The sequence below is a fragment of the Glandiceps talaboti genome, chromosome 21 (genome assembly GCF_964340395.1).
Source record: "Glandiceps talaboti chromosome 21, keGlaTala1.1, whole genome shotgun sequence".
Taxonomy (NCBI): Eukaryota; Metazoa; Hemichordata; class Enteropneusta; family Spengelidae; genus Glandiceps; species Glandiceps talaboti.
Window position 1 is genome coordinate 2,601,546 of NC_135569.1, and position 21,354 is coordinate 2,622,899.

A 21,354-nucleotide genomic window follows, 5' to 3' on the forward strand; every position below is an offset into this window, starting at 1 on the left:
CACTCTACTCCTTTACGATTAATTAGAACGTCAAAAGATACTTAGAGCGGGAAAATCACACATTCACGTGGCTTCGCTTCATGCCACTACAGATTTATATCAAACGTATTACTTCATCTCACTGTCTAGCTATAATCTGTAAAGAGGTTCTACCATAGACGTTTGAGAGAGCTCTCCAACGTCTATGGTTACGTATGATAATTACAAACGTCTAAAAGTTATATGAGTGTCATTTGAAACTTCAAGAACCACAACACCAATGACGTCACGCTATGAAGCGTAGAATTAGACAAATGTAGGCATTTCTAGCCCCATATATACTAGCCTTGAATGCATGCTAGTATCCATACACTAATTTCTTGAACATGCATGGTTTCCAGACTTGGTATGTTTGTGTTGTTTTAATAATTTAATACATCAAAAACGATGGTCAAGAACCTTAAAGTTGTACTAGTTGTAACTGAGGTAATTTTTTTTCGATCAGATAAAAACATGTTCATTGAAAATTGTCAAAATACCAATGATTAGACATTGTATATCTCAATTAGATGTCAGTTTTAGCAGAATAATAGGTTGAAATCATGATTGTATTGAGGGCGCTGATTTTTCGGTGCGGACCCAAAACAAATTGATTGGATATGTTGCACCATACTATGTAAATATGTTTACTCACATGTTATTCAATACAGTACAAGATGTGTGATATTAAGACTAAGTCAGTATATCTAACAAGAAAGTGTTCCCGTTGTAACTTTAACGATGGAAGACTTGTTGTGGAATACTTGCTTTTCTGTTTACCATAGTATGACGTATACCTGAAGTGTCTTGAACAGGGCATGATTTCATGTGGTCTGACAATATACTTTATTCACACAAATACCACCCAAGTCCACGATATTACTTTTGCATCATCTATTATTGGAGTTTAAACTCATTGAGTCATCATTTCATTCACATCCCCTGACTCACTTGAAGTGACAATTTAATTATTGATCGAATTTTTTTGGGCAAGGACGCAGACCACAGGAAAATTATACTTAATTAACCCCACACCCTTGAAGAGTGACTCACTTGTGTAGATTTTCAACCACAACACCTTATCTCTCTGTCTAACTCTTTCTATTCATTATCTGTGTCCATTGTCATTGACACATTGCATAATAAAAACAATCCATTCATATGTTTGACTTTTGAAAAAGAACATTTCTGTATTTCCTTTCCCGCTGGCAAAATCAGAAGTTTTTACGACGTCTAGTCATTTTTTCTAAGTTTTTATGACATGGATAAAAGACCTTTGCTTCCGTTTTGAAGCAAACATAACGTCCAAAACGACTATAGTTTAATTTGGGTAAATGATGGTAAGTTATAGTTGCCAATATTTGTTAATCAAAATGACCTTTCATTGAAAGCAATAATTGAAGTATAGCAAAGAGGAAAATTGTCACTGACGTATTTCCGGTTCCGGTTACAATTTCTCGTGGCGACGTATTGGATGAAAAATGAATGAAGGGGCTTGTTTTTTCTGTTTTGCGTGGGTAGAATCGAAGCTTGGCCTTGGGAAAGAAGGTGAGAACATACTGTAGCGTGTAATGACGTCTTGGAGCAAACACATTGTTCATACGTCGATTTTTCGTAAGTTTTCAGAAATCATCAAAAAATAATTTTTCAACGACGGTTCTTCATCCAAATCAGCTATACCAGATAAATTTGAGAATTTATATAATTCAGTTCAATCCTTGCAAGGTTTAGGTCAAGTTTGTCTACAGATTTGGCGCTAGTTTTGTAAGTTATGTCTTTAATAATAATTGCAGTTAAATATACGTTTTCCTCTATAGGCTGCACAATTTGCCATAAAGAAAACTTTATCACTATTCGACTTGTAAGTCGTAAATGATAACATTGACAAAAAAAACTAGCAAAGACGTCTTGCTGCAGTTATATTATTTGTCAAAGTATGAAACCAAAAAACAGCCTCGCTCTGAATCCATTAATTAAGTAATAAAGAGCGCCACCTAGAAATTGCCAAAATTCGAATTCACATTTTTCTTTGCAGCCACCATAATTTTTCGGTAATAACTGGCATAAGTGTCCATACTGCTATTTGAAAATTAATATTTCAGGATGCTATAATCAAAGGAAGTTGATTCAATACTTATTACGTTTTTTTTGGTGTGTGTATAAGAGGCAAGACAAATGTGAGATTATTTCTATCTTGTCAGGGCTGAACGACTAGTCGCACTCTTTACTATTCACGTTCAGACTTTTTCTTCAAACTTGAGGACTTTGCCGGGTAGGCGATTTAACGTTGCTTTTAATAGTCCTATATGGTTGGTAATAGGATTTTGTAGTCGGTTAAGACAGTTATTGAGATTAGATTTTTCAGTCAGTTAAGACAATTATTGAGATTGGATTTTTCAGTCAGTTAAGACAGTTATTGAGATTTTTCAGTCGATGTGGACCGTTATCGTTGAGACTAACATTCATTGTTATCACTGAGATATTTCAGTTACTTCGGACAGTTATTCAGGTTTAACTTAAATTCTTTTTAGTCACATCCTTTTTCTTTGTAAGCTTTCTTTGTTAATAACAAATGAAGGGACTTTCCTTACAAACTAAGACCCCTATTTGAGGATTTCTTCAAAAGTAGTATTTGGTCAAGGATCCGGCATATACACAGTATGCATGTCACGTGACAGGTGCAGGTTTCGATAATGTAGGCAACTGAGGTCACCGCGAAGTCAATGACCCTTTCATTGCCTGTTACGAGTACGGAGATTTCACTTTGTACACACGAGAAGCAATTTGATAAATATTTGTGTGGCAAGTCGATAGATAGAAGTTTAAAGTAGTGAGTGTATAAATACTCTCTCCCTCCTCTCTCTCTCTCTCTCTCGCTCTCTCTCTCCCCCTCTCTCTCGCTCCCCCCTCTCCCTCTCTCTCTCTTTCTCTTTCTCTCTCTCCCTCTCTCTCTCTTTTTTCTCTCTCTCTTTCTCTCTCTCTCTCTGTCTCTCTCTCTCTCTCTGTCTGTCTCTCTCTCTCTCTCTCTCTCTCTCTCTCTCTCTCTCTCTCTCTCTCTCTCTCTCTCTCTCGTATCTAGTGGTGTAGAGATGTTCACTATAACGTCTCTCAATTCTGTATTCGTTTACTGCAGATATTTTTGTCAAAGCCCTTCGTTGCATTTTTTACCCAGTTTTTACTCCAGTTAAGTGTCATATCTATATATTTCTCAATCTCAATTTATTTCTCTCTGTGTCGAACCTCCAAACGTCCAATATTATGCAGTCTGTTGTATTTTAACCACCGACCCGAATGTAGAATAGAGTCGACAAAACGTTGACATATTGTAAACATAAGGTTTAAATGCCGTAATCCCGATTAACGAACAAGGGATTAGAGGCACTTTAAAATTCAAATAGTTGACACAAATACTTGACGAGAATTTTGACATAGCTATAAACATAGCCATGTCACAATGTCATAATTGATTTATATGGTGAAAAGTTGACATATGCCTGTAAAAATGGTATTTCTGGCGCCAAACATCTTTCAACATTAATACAAACAGTTTCCGGTACATACAGAAGTTAGCAACGACAAACATACTTGAGTATAGTCAACGAGTTCATTAACGGCTACCCTAGTCTACAAACTATACGTGTGAGCTAGTTTTTTTCCACGATCTCTGTCTCCCGAGAGATCGTAGAAAACGGGCCCACACGTGATAGTTTGTAAACTACGAGTAGCCCAAACTTGACTCGACAAACTGGTTTCCAAGTCAGATGCCAAGACTCTGGGCTAGACTCGTGTTACTTCTGAATCAGAACTTTTCTGTGATCAACCACCGGATGATCATATAATATGGTAACCTCAAGTCTTTCCATATGGTCAAATCAACTAAAAGTGCTGCAAGTGTGAGCCTACTATAATCACCATGTCTGTTATCGAATACCTTAACACCTGTCGTCGGAATACCGTGCACAGAGACGTTACACTACATTCAAGTTAGCGATTACTTAAAATCTTCCTTGGCATCGAGCCAAATTTGATGGAACGATGGTATTTCTTGGTTCTTCTTAAAACATTATCATAAATCTTGTATGGAATTTATGATGTGATGACGTAATGGTATTGACTCATCACATTTAGTTTCATGAATTTACTAAGAAAATATAAGGGTAGGTCCTTTCTACCTCCATGCTATTGTGCACATTTTAATATAATGACGGGGAAAATACATGAATTGCAAGCGTGATGGCTTAGAGGTTGTAAACACGGTTATATTCTCTCTCTACCGGTTAAAGTTGGGTATTTCTTTTGGATTTTGGATTTGTAAAACAGTTTTGTCATGGCTTCCTACTTGAGAAATCAATGTGAAACAAAATATGCCAAGTCCTTGTTTGTAATTCAATACTTTGCAAGAAGCTGAAAAATGTGTAAAAAGTTTGGTATTGTACGTACAATTTATGCAAAAGCATTTACCTTTGATTTCTACGATTTTTAGAAAGTGACACTTTTTCTAAAATGTTGTAAATGAACGATTGAAAGTAACTAGTAATGGTTTGCATAATGCGATGTTACAAATCTCACATTAGCTAGTAATGATTTACATAATGCGATGAAGAAGGGGAGGGGTGTCTAGGTATATATGGTAGAAGAGGAGGGGTGTGTCCAGGTATACTTGGTGAAAGGTAAGGGGTGCCAGTGAGTTTAGGATTTCACCGTGATTCACAATCGTAATATAATGCTATATGGATTGGGTGAGGGAGTGGGATAGAGGGTGGGGGTGGGGGCAGGGGGTGAGGGAGTGGGGTAGAAGGTGAGGGAGTGGGATAGGGGTGGTAGGAGTGGGGTAGAGGGTGAGGGAGGGGTGGGGTTGGGAGTGGGGTATGGGTGAAGGGGTAGGGGTGAGGGAGTGGGGGTAGAGGTGAAGGAGTGGGGTAGGGGGAGGGAGTGGGGTAGGGGTGAGGGAGTGGGGTGGAGGGAGTGGAGTAGGGGGTGAGGGAGTGGGGGTAGGGGTGAGGGAATGAATCATATACTTATATTCTTTTGATTTCAATAAATCTCGAATCTTTCCATACAACATATTGTAGGAATTGATCGGGTACATCCAGGCTTGGAAATTGATAACTTTTTCGGACTGTAGATACTTTTGGAGAGGTATAGACTTAGCCAATTGTTTGATGTACCATGTGACAAGTAGCTCTTTCCGGCGATTTGCCACTATGGTAGGTGAAGTACTAATGTCGTGTTTTCCCTACTTAAGAGTCATATTGACCACTTCAACCAAGTTTTATTTATGGTTTTGACAAAACCTTGTGCTCGAGATTATCAGAGGCAATAAATATCTAATCGCAAACTTGACTCCTGATACGAATGACGACATTGAGGAAAATAAAGACGTAAAAATGACAAAAATAACTTCAATGTTTGCTCACAAAATGCCATCGATGATGTCAGAGATTTAAATTTTGATTGAAATCAATCAAGCACGAACTGCTGGACCTGACAGTGTCTGTACGTTACGTGTGAGGCGTGAATGTTTCTATCATTGAAAGGTCACCAAGGGGTCACGCCGAGAAACAATAACGCGAGTTTATTTTTCCTTCTCCGAACTATGCAGTGATTGTCATTGTTAAGGACGAGTGGGTGTTTCTAAGTGATGGAGTTTATTACAAAAACGCATCGTTTTGTTAAAAGGTAAGCGTAAAATATCAACAATGAATACACGAAACGAAGCCAAAATAATAGATAATAATGTTATTGACATACATGCGTCAATGCGTTGACACGATGAATTGTGATGAAACAGTTCATGTCCTCATTTGCATAATTTCGTTGCCTGGCAACGTCATCAGGGGTCTTCACTGATTAATGTGTGACCTTTAGCGTGTGATGTAAAGTTAATACAAGCTAATGGAAATAGTCGATATGAAAAATGATCATTCAGAATCGACATTTCAAAGTGACCCCAAACGCAAGATTTGCTGTCAAAAATTATTAAAAAATAAAAAAGGTAACAATGCTTGCGAGTGATCAAGCAATTATGATCAAGTCAATATTAAGGAAAGTCTAAGAAATTCACACTCTGACATTTACACATAAAGTTAACGCTATATTTTCTACGTCACGGCATGTACGATTGTCAACACCTGTATAGTCCTAACAGTAACACAACCATCCTGAGCTTGACTCGTTCCTGACTTCACAAAGCGTGTAGAAAAATTAGGTCAGCGTATACTAAAACACATGCTAACGTAATCGTCGTTCACTATAAGTTAACATAGCAGATGGGCTAATAAATTATTTACCAGTCACTCAATAAATAACGTTTTGATTTTAAAACACAGACCTCTTTCCCTTCGTTGTTGTATGCAATTGTGTGTGTGTGGGGGGGGGGGTCCTACCCTTCAGAATGACTGGGTCGGGATGAAGGACGTACATATAGGTCAATACGAGTTTGTCTTCAACTAGGAAGTTAACCACACGTGAGATGTGCATGGACATGTTTTGTAATTGCGATATGATATCAAATAAATAGCCAAACTTTGAAAGTTTAAAACGTATGACGACATGCATTTGTAATATGGTTCTTCTACGAATAATTCAGACGTGCATTAAGTTACATTCCAGGTATACTGTCCGTTATCGTTTGTCTGATCGTACTATATATTAATACCGCTTTGCTTTTTTTCTCATAACGTTGTGTCAACAAAAAACTCGTCAATTTTACCTTGGTGATTTTGGAGGGTGTTAAACCGGTAATGCATTTCTGCGTTGTTGTGAGAGCTTGGTAGCTTAATGGGTCAAACTTCTGTGTATAGAAGGTACGCTACAAGGCCCGCTGATGGTGTCAGCTCAGGGAACACAATTTGTTACGTTCAAGAGATATACCGCGGAGTTCGGCTTTAGAAATTTGTATCCACGTGGGTCAACCCTACTTGACTTCCTGACACGTCTTTTGATCAGGTTGTGTTAACTTTGTTAGATGAAAACGTAGAGTGGACAAACGGTGTCAAAAAGCATACAATACAGTCAAAAGAACCCGTCCACACCACTAGCCCCTTTTCACACGTCTTATTGAAAATTCCAGGCAAACTATGCAACTGAACTGCCAATCTCCTGCCCCTATGAATAAGTCCCACTGTCACCCACATCGAATAAGTCACCTAATAAGCATACAAGTAATAAATTGGGGTCGTTTGTTAGGGAAATGGTGATCTAAATTTAGTCAAAACTGATAAAAACATCCAGAAGATACAAGGTATTTCTTATCATTAGGAAATACCGCTTTTCAAAGCAACACGTTTTCTGTGGTTCTTTCCTTAAAGTAAAAACGCGTTAGATTTAACAAAGAAACAGACTAGACAGTCTAAATTATGGCAGGTTCATTATACAGCACTGATTAAGTCGAATTCGTTGGCTTATTTAGGAACTCAATTAGACATTCAAAAGTAGCGAAACATTGCTCATTTGCTCTGCAAGTTAAAGTTGTGGGTGGCATGGAATACACGACCATTGCGAGACCTAGGATACAAATTTTGCTGTCAACATAGAGTTTGTCAAACCTTTCGGATCCTGGTATTTTTTGACCAATTTTAATCAAATTAAAATTGCAATTACAGAAATGATGCCGCCTGAAATGTTTGACTCTGCAACAAACTTTTCCTGCTCATAAAACTAATTGTCACTTATGAACAGAAAATTATGATTGTATATGGCTGCCAAATAGTTGATTTACTCAACTTTACGTTCTAAACTGGTCATACCTGGCTCATTTTGCATAACGCTTGTTGACAACGAGTCTAATGGCACCAAAATTCAATAAAGTCAAACTTTTAGTCGGCATTTGTCAGTGTTTTAGAGGCATATGTAAGTTGTAGAATAAAGTAAACATCGGCTGTATGTTGAATTGAGGATAAAATATTGGTTGGCTACTGCCACGACGTGACGGACATACATCAAGATATTATTTTAATAATGGGCAAATCGTCCGCTATTGAGTCAATATTTTGAACTGAAAACTACGACACATTTTATATTTATTACATATTTTTGATACCATAATTGATACGCTTATTTTCAACAGTTTGTACAGAATTCTATATATTTAAGTTAATGCGTTTTACTCTCAATATCGTCATTAACTCTTCACTCGACCTCACTATCAATTTCAGGGCTGTTGCCTTGTTGTACTCCGTGCATGGAGTTTTAGGAAAGACCCAAGGTCTGTAGCTTGGATTTTATCTTGTTCTGTCCCACAGTCAACGTCAGACTGACACGAAATATATATTTGTACTTCACGATTGCTGCGGTTCAAAATGTTCAAAATTTCGTTACCAATAAATTTATTCAAAAGTTCACTTTACGGACATGATCATGAGTCCCTATAGCGACCCTATTAAAATTTTGAAAAAGACCAATAAAACGGTTGAGGGTATTTGATGATAGGGGGAAGTCAGTTGGGACTGACAAGGTGGGCAATTTTAAGGACACAATCGGTGGCAATGCGAGTTGTAATAGTGGGCCCACATTAATGACGTTACGATTTAATATATGCAATACAAGCCCGCGCACTTAACGCCAATTGAAGCATTTCACAGGGAAGCAAGTGTCTACTCGGCCCTTTGTGCAGCGCCTGCTTAGCGTTCCTATGTACGGTCCATTTGGGCGTTTCTTCTTTCGCGTTATTGTTTTACTTAAGCTTCCGTCTTATTGGCTACAGCCTGCTTGCATTTTCTACTCAAGCTCGAGGCGTAATATACATTTGAAAACGTCCACTGACAGAGAGAATACCCCCAGATTGCATGTGACGTCCACAGTTGAGATTATTCTTTGGTAGTATACGCTGAATCCGACAGAGGCATGAAGTCGTTGATTCTGGCTTTAGCTTTACTGGTAGTCGTCTTTAGCGACACCCACACCGTCGCTCTTTCCTACGACCGAGACTACCTCGACCGGAATGGATATCCTGAGGACGACGAGAATGATTATGCCGAGTTACCGTACTCACTAGCTACACGGACGAACGACGAGCGGGTGAGTATGACTATTAGCGACCCTATACACATTAGTGAGTCCGCCTCTGTTGTATGTATTTGTGAAGCCACACACACGCGCAATGGGTCGACCGTGTTAAGCGTTTATATGTGCATTTAAGCATGCGATCTACAAGTACACGGCTTTGTTGACTTAAATACGATGTACAATGCGGCGTGGATGCCACAGTAGACTTGATCTTAACCCTTACATTTACACAACATACTAGTAATCAAGTAAGAACAGGGCTTCGTTCTCATTTCACTCAGCTAGACACATTGGTTGTAAAACTCCGAGTCTCCGATACTGTTGGCGAAAATGTACTTTTAATGTGAAAGGGTTGCGATAGTTTTGAAAGAGCACACTTAAAACTAACAAGACTTTTAGTCCTAAGTGTGTCACCAAATCGTCGTCGGAGATCTAGCTCGCAGTTAAAACACCGCTCAAAGTTCAACTGTCAAACTAGCATTGCTGATGCTTTGTGTTGATGTACACAGCAATCTTCAAGTTGTTCAAAGCCCCGTCCACCAACAGTGGAGGCCCGATACCTTACCGGGAGGGATCGCTACCAGATACAGTATTAACAGCGAGACATGAGTGATAACTCGTTCGGTAAATAGCCTCATTTGTTGGTCGTCTTTTAGCTGAAGTTACCGGCCCTCCAGGCAAAACCTTCTATGATTTTCACTGCTACCATTTAGGTTACTCGTCAAAACAAAGCTGCGAACTGACCAACAACCATTTTCGTAGTCTTATGTCGAATATTGGGAAAATTCTAGTTGACTATCTTCTGGACGTCTGTGATCTCCGTGAACTGAACGTTTTAACTGTTCCAAAAATTGAAAAGAGAACGTAAACTTATATTTTTTTGGACCTACATGTAAACGTCATGTTAGAGTTGTTAAAAGATTTGAGGAAGCCCTATACAAATCATGCTAAAATGACAGTTTCCTCCAAGTATTGACACTGTCCATGTATAACGACTGTATAGACAGACTATTCAAGTATAGTTTCTAACTTTTTTGTATAATTTTTCGACAACTAAATCTAGGATTGTGTTTAATGTGAACAGCTCAACTGGATCATTGTATATCAACTCTGTAGTAGCAATTCCTTGATACCTAAACTAACTTGTACATACGCTGGTGACCAGTAACTCTGACATGGACCTATGTAAGCCCCCTCAAACATTACACAAAGCCGTGAAATTTTCTTACTCCAAATCTTTGAATAGGTATTTCAAATAACATTCACTTCTACTTTTTGTTGTTTCTATTTTCTTAAAATTTTATTTATTTTGCAGGGGATTTTTTCCCCTGTGCAAATGTTACTGTGTGTACATACCGAGCGTATTTGGTTTGCGGTACTCCGCGTGTAGTGTGTCAGTAACCCTGTATGTATTCTACCCGTACAGTCGGTTTATCCATTTTTCATCGTGATATCAATATCGGAATATTTTCGCGTAAAAATTTAATATTTCAAAGATTCTGATAAAATGACGCGAAATTTGCGAAAATGTAGAATTGTTATGAAATTATTTATATAATAGGAGATCGACGTTTCAAAACGAATCGATATTGTATATATATGTAATGCATTAATAGTATGCTTAATGTACTCTGCAAAATAATATAAATACACGACTGTTCCCTCAAGTGTAGGCCCGTTGACTCTCTGGTGCCGAATGCGCAGAGCGAGCGGCGTCACTCCCTGTGTCGCGACACCACTCAACGTTCAGCCGACATTTGTCGTAAGTTGGTTTTTAGCAACTCGCCACCTACTGTTGAATTAATCGACATCCCTATAGAAAAAAATGAATTCTATAGATTTAGTTTCATTGATCGTTCACTGTACCATTAATTTGGCGCCTTGAAAATTGCACTGTCCTGACGTTACGCACGAATTATGTATTTCCATACTTCCGTTTGTTTTGTCATGTTTCATCGTCACCGAACAAGACATATCTGAGCGTAACCCCGTGATACTGAAACTCGAATACTCTGAAAGTCTCTGAAACTCGAATACTCGGTCTCTGAAAGTCGTGTACATTGAAAGGTATATTTAACAAGTAGCTCCCCTGAGGCAATCGGGTAACGAACTGGAAAACTCTTCCCATTCTTCGACACAAATGGCTTGGAAATGTTTTGTGCAGAAATTGCCATTTTGCCTCACATTTTAAAAAGGAATAGCCAAATATTTTCATTTCAATTTATGAAACACTAACCCGACGATTTATCGATACTTCATCGAATTCCGTAAAAGGGTACTTCGTGATAATACTGTTAGCACCAAAATGTACTCAATTTTCTCATAATTAATTCAATTTTTCTTGAAAAGTACTCAAATCTCGAGAGTAATTATGATTTTACAGTTTAATTTACATAGCTAAATATGATTTTATACTGAGAGAGGCTTGACATTTCTGACCCCTGACAAATGGCGCGCTAAACAGGCAGACGACAACTACACGTATCTTGTCAATCATGACACGAATATAGCAAAGAACCTCCAGCAGAGTACAATTGCGGGCAAAAAGCTAACTTTACATTGGTGTTGTCCACGATCTCATTAAGTTTCCTCAAGTTTTGTTCTCCTGATTCAGTGTCCCTTTGACATACTGTTACTGCATTGTTCCTTTATTTCCACAGCAAAATTAGTGTTTTCTCGTTGCCTACCGCACTACAAAGGCGTGAGAGCCTTGGTGAGCGCGGGGGGAAGCGAACTCCTTGATGTAAACAACATTCAGAAATATAGCAACCTATAATCAGAAATTTTGTTGAATGGAAACCCCTGTCCACTTGGCGCCAGATAAAGTTTGTATGACGAAAAACTAGTAGACTTCTGAGGAAGGTAGAAAATACACAACAGATTTTTGTCCTTCGCGGTTACGTCATCATTTGTTGACGAATACCGGACGATGTTTGCAGAGTTGCACCGTTGTCTATTTCAATGTGAGTTGGCATGCACTCAAAGTATAGAACGGCAAAGTAGAAAGGCCTGGACACCCTATTAGCAATTGCACATTAAAGTCGAGTGAAAGGTGTTACCATGGATACCGAAGGAAAAAATGCACTTGATTACAGGATGTAGTAAACAGTAAATTAGCCCTGAATGAAGGGCAGAATCGGTGTAAGCCACACGTGACAACAGAGTGAGTCTACTCTTTCAGCGGTTCTATTAATCAATTAACACTTTGAATAGCGGGGAGCGCTTATTAAGGCCCACAACACTACATGCTAATTAGCATTGGCATTGCACGACCGTCTGCCAATGCTGGAGATAATTATTAGAAAAAATAACCCCAAAGTTTTGCAGAAACTGGTCTACGTGGCATCCCAAGCGGAAATATCATAATCTCGACACCAATGTGGACAAGAAGTTAATTAAGATAGGTGGTTTTCAGGAATTAAAAACCTGTCCCACTTTTATAGTGACCTCGACAGAGGTATGCGACGAGAACACCCAACGACAAGATACCCACCACTAGGATCTAAATTAATTAACCTGGGTAGAAGAAAAAGGGAAAGTGTTGAGAATTTCAATACCGTACCAATCTTGAATACAAGTTGAAGACAAAACAACAGTAGAGCGGGTTTCTAGTCATTATCAATTTGACAATGAACTTTGCATAGGTTTAGCGGATTAGTCTTCATCAGGGAAATCGAAAATCTAACTTTTTGACACAAGTTACTCAGTGAATGAGAGCAATTGATAAACAATGTATAATTCGATATACGTATATTTCAGGAAATCATTACCATATATGTTCATCGCTGTCTATGACGTCATTGGTACATTGTACCAATCAGTTATAAAATGTCAATTTACTATTTCGGTGATTTTCCCGGGCTTAAAACTTTCGTCTACACGGTCTACCAAACAGTAGTTCATTATTGTGTTGAAATTGTCGGCAGAAATCAGAGATTTAACATGTATGTATCCAAACCAAATTTACAGAAGATTAAATTCACGTCAGTTCGCGAAAGTAGCGAATTAGGGGGCGTGGTCTATATGTTTGTTTGATTGATTGATTGATTGCAGTTATATATACTGTTCGTCATATCAATCAACGTACCTTTACTATAGGACCTTGATAGAATCAAGAACAACACCAATGTAGATGTATTGATTACGTCATCACTGACCGCTACTGTAACTAACCAATGGGAAACAAGTGTTTTTTGTCAAAAATCACAATATTTGTCATATGTTGACAAGTTAGTATTAATCGACATTCACTGATTTCCGGTTCGTCGTGTAGACTTTGTTGTATTGAGTAAAATACGTTGACGTTAGTAATTAGTTTTCTTCTTTCACACTCAACTATCATGTTTCTTTTAATATCCGGCTTGTCGATTGGTTAATAACTTTCATGTTTCTTTATCCGGCTTGTCGATTGGTTAATAACTTTCATGTTTCTTTATCCGGCTTGTCGATTGGTTAATAACTTTCATGTTTCTTTATCCGGCTTGTCGATTGGTTAATAACTTTCATGTTTCTTTATCCGGCTTGTCGATTGGTTAATAACTTTCATGTTTCTTTATCCGGCTTGTCGATTGGTTAGTAACTTTCATGTTTCTTTATCCGGCTTGTCGATTGGTTAGTAACTTTCATGTTTCTTTATCCGGCTTGTCGATTGGTTAATAACTTTCATGTTTCTTTATCCGGCTTGTCGATTGGTTAGTAACTTTCATGTTTCTTTATCCGGCTTGTCGATTGGTTAGTAACTTTCATGTTTCTTTATCCGGCTTGTCGATTGGTTAGTTACTTTCATGTTTCTTTATCCGGCTTGTCGATTGGTTAGTAACTTTCATGTTTCTTTATCCGGCTTGTCGATTGGTTAGTAACTTTCATGTTTCTCATCCGCTTTGTCGATTGGTTAATGACTTTCGTGTTTTTTTTTACTTGCCGTCAATGACTTGATTGAAACCATACTATTGCTAACTACTGTATTTGGAGTCACGCTGTTTTCCATCTTTCGATTCCATTCTATTTTATAATCTATTTATCATTAAATCACTTTATAATTTCTATCAAATAGTGTATGTTCACATGTATACAAAAATTCAATCTGTACGGCAACATGAGTCGCGCACCAATCTGAAGGCACTTTACTGTTTTCAAAAGTTGACGTTTCGTTTACAGAGTGGTAAATAAATATACCTTGGATTAAAACAACGTACTGATTGTTGATGTATTGTATACTGTTCACTATTGAACGTTCCAACTGCGTTTATTTGCAATTGCTGACTGGCCATGGGACGACGTATCCGACTTGTGGAATGTAAACGCTTTGTTGTGATGTAGTATCAATTGAAAGTGTTTTTGGAATCGAGACAGTGCGATTCACTTAAAACCAAGCTATTTTTTGTTAAGAATAGCATAAATTATCACACTTGTAAGGGTAAATATTTTTCTTAGTAGAGACGGGGGCGCTATTAAAGTTGAAGTTTCAAAATCCGTATTCGGAAAACAAAGTGTATAGTAAAGGAAACGTTAACACAAATATTTCGGGTTGAATGCACTCCTTTGCACAGTCCTTTCAAGACCCCCCCCCCCCCCGTCATGAATGCCATACAGGGGACATTGACTTCATGGAAAATTCAAACGACTCGTTTGACCTCACATCACGTGACATCATCATAAATGCACTTCGAAAACTGCTCGATTGAACTTCGTTCGGCTTGCAATTCTCTTGAAATCTCTGTGAAAATGAAAATTGTCACAGGGTAGCGGGTAGAGATAGCAGCATGGCTACAAGGGAAAAGTGGCAAAGAAGAGGGTGGACTATTCATAATTATGTGTCAAGTCGAAATTATTAATATTACGCTAACATTCCATATAAATAGTTGCATAACTTTTATATCCATACTGGGTGTCAAGAATTGCACTACGTTAACCTGCAACAACAAACAAACAAACAAACAAACAAACAAACAAACAAACACCGAAGAAGAAAATATTGGCATTTCAGTTGTAGAGCAGTGAACTTTACTAGTCTGTGGTGTAACTTGCACTGCACTTTGAGCAATGATAAGAAGTAGTAAAAAGCAGCACCGTTGACCCCTTGACTTTGAACACCTACTCCAGGTGCCTGAAGGCTAACTTAGATCTTTCAACCCTAGCATTGAATTTGTGCGGATTTCAATATCCGACAAGTGTATAAAGTAAACGTAGGGACATAAACATTTAGAAACACACTGCTGACTTCTTGTGTTTCAGTTAACGAGTAGGGGGTTAACCATTGGTGTCAACTTTTAACAGCACTGAGATTAGTATGTCAAGTCTGTTGTGGCGTCAAATTGCATCTACACGTCCCCTTCTATTATTACAAATCATTTCTACAATGTTCAGACCAACATCTTTGGTGAAGTAGGGCGGTGGCAGAGAATGTCCTGTGCAAGTAAGCAAGCACCCAGTGACGAGTTTGCCGTGTTTTGAGATAGCGGGGAGTAATGGATAAAAGAAAGGCGACGACACGCGTCTCCTCCAAGTATTTGGAGTTTTCCTGAAAACGTCGAAAGTGGGCAACCACACCCTGACTGTCTTTCAGATGAAAATATCAATATCATGTTTAATCATTGTGACAAATGTTTTGTTCGGCACGATATTGTTGTTCGGCAACGCACGTTTTTGTCATTCACCGCGGATTATTCAAAGCATTGCATACAACAATATTTGCCAAATGTTTTTAATTATTCAAACTATTAACATTTCTTAATTCATTATTCAATCAATCAGTCGGTCAGTCCGTCAATTATTATTATAAATAATGAACCAATCAGTCAATCAATCAATCAATCAATCAATCAATCAATCAATCAGTCAGTCAGTCAGTCAGTCAGTCAATTAGTGAATCAATCAATCAATCAATCAACCAATTAGTTAGTTAGTCAGTCAGTCAGTCAATGAATTAATTAACAAATCAGTCAGTCAATCTGTATCTGTCTGTATCTGTATAATACAATCAATCAGTCAATCAATCAATCAATCAATCAATCAATCAATCAATCAATCAATCAATCAATCAATTAACCAACCAACCAATCAACCAACACAGCACAACGAAACGCAACGCAACGCAACACAACGCAACAAGACACTGTACGCAAATACATATTGATAATTCATTCACTCATGCCCACATACAACTTGTAGTTAATAGAATGTATGAACACATGATACTTGTAGGAAATAGGTAGTTTTTATGGGAGTACACTTGAAATGGAGTGTAAAACGTGTATCCTACAGAATCGTGTAAAACGTATATGATACAGAGAGTCACTTTGATTTATTTGAAACTTTACTGTAAGTCCATCTAAACCAATAGACAATGTCACTTCCACTGATTTCTTATCCAGTTGACAATGTCCTTTCCACGTTCTTGCCAAACTACTTGTGCCTGCAATGATAGTTTGGAAAGAAATGAAGTTTGTCCGCGAGGAACTCCTGAATCGAGATCTGCTCCATACATTGTAAGAGGTGACACAGTCCAATTTTAAACTCTGTTTTTTATATAAATAATTACTTTACACACAAAACTCAACTCTTATTTATGTATACTTTGATGTGAGTACAAAATAACTCTTTAGCAATGGTCTACGAATGGACAATTGTTGTACGATGCCTGGTCCTGCTGATTGCAATGACAATTTCTTTGTGCACTCGAAATTATGTCATTCAAATGCTAAATTTACATCACTATACACAATACTACACATTTCCTGATAATTTCAGATAGTTGCAGTAAGTAGAATCTTACGTAAATCAGAAGAAGTTTAGATTAAGAGTTTGCCAATCGTAAGACAAGACAAGTAAAATACCACTTAGTTTACCAGCAAGGAAGTTTTTCGCACGACTTAGTTAACAAACAAGTTATTTGTTCGGTCAGATACACAGCCTTCATACAAAGGAAAAAGACAAGGGAGAAAAATAACATTTAGAATGTAAATACTTGGCATACTCTCCTTGCGTGTACATCATTACCAACTCGGCGGGTTTTATTGAGATCTTTGTGGTCGACTTTTACTGTGAGAAAAAAGAGGAGAAATGTTTTGAAAACAAATGAAAATATATAAATGATTTGATGTGATACATTGTGAGGTCGTTGACAAATGTCGTTAAGACATGTCTCAGTAATTGGCTTGTATATCGGGGAACCAATGCATTCTATAATTGGTAGAAAGTGTTCGTGACTGATATAAAAGAGTCGGACATCCCTTAGTAAGTCGTAAGTGTCTTGGCCTAACCAATTAAGGTCTAGAAGCCAAAACATTATGAGGGATGTACGTGCTGAAATCAGATTTAGGTAACAATTGAAACTTGTATAAATGTAAATGTGACATGAACAAGGACTTTAAGTGGTCTCCACGTGACTTTAGATCTGGTAGAGGAAAGGGTGCCACCTTTAAAATACGTTTAGTTTGTACTAGTGGATGGGAATATTGTCTGAGTGCTCTCCAGAGACCGTCATATGTAATGGTGTCTGACATACTTCGGGCTCCATGCAGATTTGGTGGAGTTTTTACCGATGGGCGATATCATTCATTTAAGTAGTCTAGAGGGTATTTGTGGATTTGAATCTCATTGTGGCTGAAGAGAGATTTTGAGAATCGAAGCCACAGATAGCATTTAGACTACCATGCAAGATAATGGGTATAGCTACAAATACGTGATATTGGTTTCCTCAATAATTTTTAACCAGAATTAGTGTCCATATACCACGGATTTTAGATATCAGAATTTTCCTGTTTAGAAGGTATATGCTTAGGGTGATAAAGGAAAATATAGGAGAACGTGTTTATTCAAACTGTAATATCACATTAAAAACTAGCTTACAACGTATAATTAATCGCTGTCCGCATCTAGTGTGGGCTAAAAAAGTCACGCCACTAAGACCATCGTCACCACAGTCATACTTGATTGGTCAACCATCCAAGAGCGACACGGTCACAATTTTAATAAACTTGTCAACAAATGTGTTACTAACAAAGTACCATCATACCTTTCTGAACTTATAACAACTAAAGATACCGTTTTCATCAATACAACACAGGGACCAAATTCCACATTGCGAAAGCCCACTCCAAATCGTTCCGATACTGGGCATCCATCGTCGAAAATAGTTCATCAATCTAATGATTTAGGGTTGTATCTGTTCCGTATATGTGTAATGTATTTGCATTTTATTCCAATTGCACGAAAAACAAATTATTGGTGCATTGCCGACAATAAATATATATAAAAATAAAATAAATAAATGTAAATAAATGTAAATAAAATAAAGTAAATGAGTCGTATAGTTGACTGACGTGTAGCAGATTACTATTATCTATACCGATTCTGATGCTAACTTTGTAGTCATAAAAATCAACGAAGAGAATCGCAAAGGTAACTTCTCTGAAAAATGAATCATACTTTCCAAATTGCAATTAGTAAACTATTAATTTGCATGTCAAAAGAAAAGTCAACCCACCAATCAGCGAGTTGCTCTTCATGGGATTGATGGTCCAATAGCAGCTCCTTATATAGTCTAATAATAAAAGCAACTATGATTTATAATTCAACCTCTCATTCTACAGATCTAATATTGAACGAGTAGTAATTGCGTACGACAATTAGTAATATTTTAGAGATACATTCAAAGAGATAGGTTCCGCTATTAGTTGACCAGGTTATTACGTTCAAGTTGTACGAAGGAAGTTTACTACCCCCCAAGAGCAAAACGACGTTTATCTCGTTATACAACCATATTTCCGCCAAACGGAACTGTCAGAAATTAAGTCTATATAATTTGGTACGTATTTTCTTGTTTCTGAAATGAAGTGTGTATTGTAGCACATTCAGTTGGTAATAACTCCGATGTTTTCTCAGTGTTGGTCTACTAATAGCAATTAATTAGTATGAATATTGTCAATATGAGGGTAATTCAAACAATTAAGCCTACTTTTATGAACATCCTGTATATATTTGGTAAAACAAATAATCCTTAGTTTAGCCCAATGGCTGTAACTAAATCCAGGGTTGCAAAATCCCCCCTCCGTCGATTCATCATCTACCCACACATCTTCCAAACCCATCTCTTTCTCTTCCACCTCCTCATGTTGTCATCCTCCTTGTCATCACATCACCATCGTCATCCCCTCCTCCTCCTCCTCTTCTCTCCATCCTCCACATGCCCCCCCCCCCTCCAGCTCCTGGTGACAAACGGAAAATTACATTTAATATAGGTGAGATACTATTCCACAATGACGAACCATATTTATATACATCATAATAACAAACTTGATTCACATAACGTTGTATAAGCAGCAGGCGATTATCGGCGCCAGACTACATTGATTTCACTGTCAAACACTGGAACGGTTGAGATTAAACAATTTCCAGAGTTCTTTTTCCTTCCTGTACTCTATTCTATTAGTACAGTATTCCTAATCACGTGACACACAGTTACATGAAAAATACGACGTCGCTTTAAAATATAAAAGGTTAACCTTGAACTTGGCAATATAATATATGGGCTTGCCATTTGTGTCTCCTTAGCTGGTAAAGCTCTTGATGCACGTTAATCACTTTCCCGATCATTCCTTCCGGACATCGTCACATTTATCGTCAAACGATCCAGGGTATCAGAAATGAGCGTACGCCAGTAATCATCTCGCAAATCATCCTACGTTAGTTTACAATATCTAGCATTTATCAAGCCTTGACGGTGTGCATGTAATGGTATTTGTTTTGCCATTGCCAAACAGTGACAGTGTACCACTTTACTGATCAGATATGAAAACATATCCCAGTCACGTGACGGCAAAGAACAGCATATCAACTATAAAATGAAAACAGTGATTATATGAACATTGTACTTGTGCAACCGGAATGCTTTGTTTTGAGCTCAAGAGACATTTCAAATGTTTATATTGCTTTGAATATATAATTATGTATATATCTGTATGAGGTTACTATGGTAATATTTATGTATGAGGTTACGTTACTATGGTAATATTTCTAAGGAAGCAAGGGTGTTGTAGGTTTATTTCCGGACAGAAACCTTCGGCTTACTCTCAATTTCACATCGTAAGGTTTATATATTTAAGTTTACAAATGCAAGAAAATTACCGAAAGCTAGAGAAAAATAATTATTGGGTTATCATTTATACTTATCATTTACAACCCCCCTCCCCACCCCCACGTACGTAATATGTATTAATTTCAACATTACCACACAAAACGTACGAATGTATATTACAGCTCATGGCAAATGAGAATATATATCGCACTATGAAATGTACATGTCGAGAAACAGTTCTGCAAAGATACTTCCGGTCAGGACAGCATATGTTATCGTTTGCATTTGTGAACGAAATAGAAAAACAGTCTGTTTGTAATCAAAATAGTCGCCTTTGATTATATTTTCGCTAGTAGCTTACGTTGGCATCGTTACTGGCACGTTCCACGCGTGTCCTCATTGGAATTGAAGACTATTTTAACTTACCCATGACAACCAGAAGCCGACAATGTGTATGCAACTATAATCCAAATGTGATGTAAATCTTATCCACTGACGACCGACCATACGTCAGAATGGGATTGTGAAATCTTTATTCGGTCGATTATATTTTGCAAAATTTAATGTCGTTTTGGCGGGAAATCGATTTAATTTGCAAACTATCTCCCGACTGTTTGACGCCAACAGCTATTGTCGTTGCAAACAAGATTGACTATGTTTCCGTGCTCTATTAGTTTCCAACTAAGTCATAGTTTTGTTATCTTCAACGTCAATTTCTCATCCGTAGGTTTCAAGGAGTCCATATTTTAACCTGCCCCGAAAATAGAAAAAAGAAAGACATATATGGGAATGGGTATTTTATATTTTATAAGGACATTCTTTGGTTCATTCAGTTGGTTGTTTGGTTATATTTTGAACTGTCCCGCCCAACTTGTTCTAGGATGTCGTCAACAACGCAGTTGTTATCTTATTTATGGGATTAATTATTATTTCAAAAGGTGGACATAAAACCATGTTTGGTATGTAAATGACATAGGAAAGGCTAAATACACTGTCACTAACCTACAATATATATACTAGCATACCATTGATTTTTGTTCCAGGCTAAAAAAAATTCATAATTATTCTGTTAGTTTACCCCAAATTGTCTCTCGCCGCAAGCTCTAGTTATATTAAACCACGTGACCTAATTTTTACCACTCATCGATGTGTGTACAAAATTCAAGGTCGTTGAAAGTTAATGGATATTAAGGCGGGAGGAACCCATAGCGCACAGTCCTCTGGCGCCAAGTATAAATACAAATAACACTAAT

At 37.6% G+C, this 21,354-nt stretch overlaps 1 protein-coding gene across 1 annotated transcript in view; it reads left to right on the forward strand.

Annotated features, from left to right (window-relative positions):
* Nucleotides 1–8,836: 8,836 nt before the first annotated feature.
* Nucleotides 8,837–21,354, forward strand: part of LOC144451560 (adipolin-like) — a 31,283-nt gene continuing 18,765 nt past the window's right edge. The window contains exon 1 of the mRNA XM_078142438.1: nt 8,837–9,036. Within this exon, the coding sequence (XP_077998564.1) occupies nt 8,863–9,036 (174 nt within the window). The 5' untranslated portion in view covers nt 8,837–8,862. The remainder of the gene's footprint in view (nt 9,037–21,354) is intronic.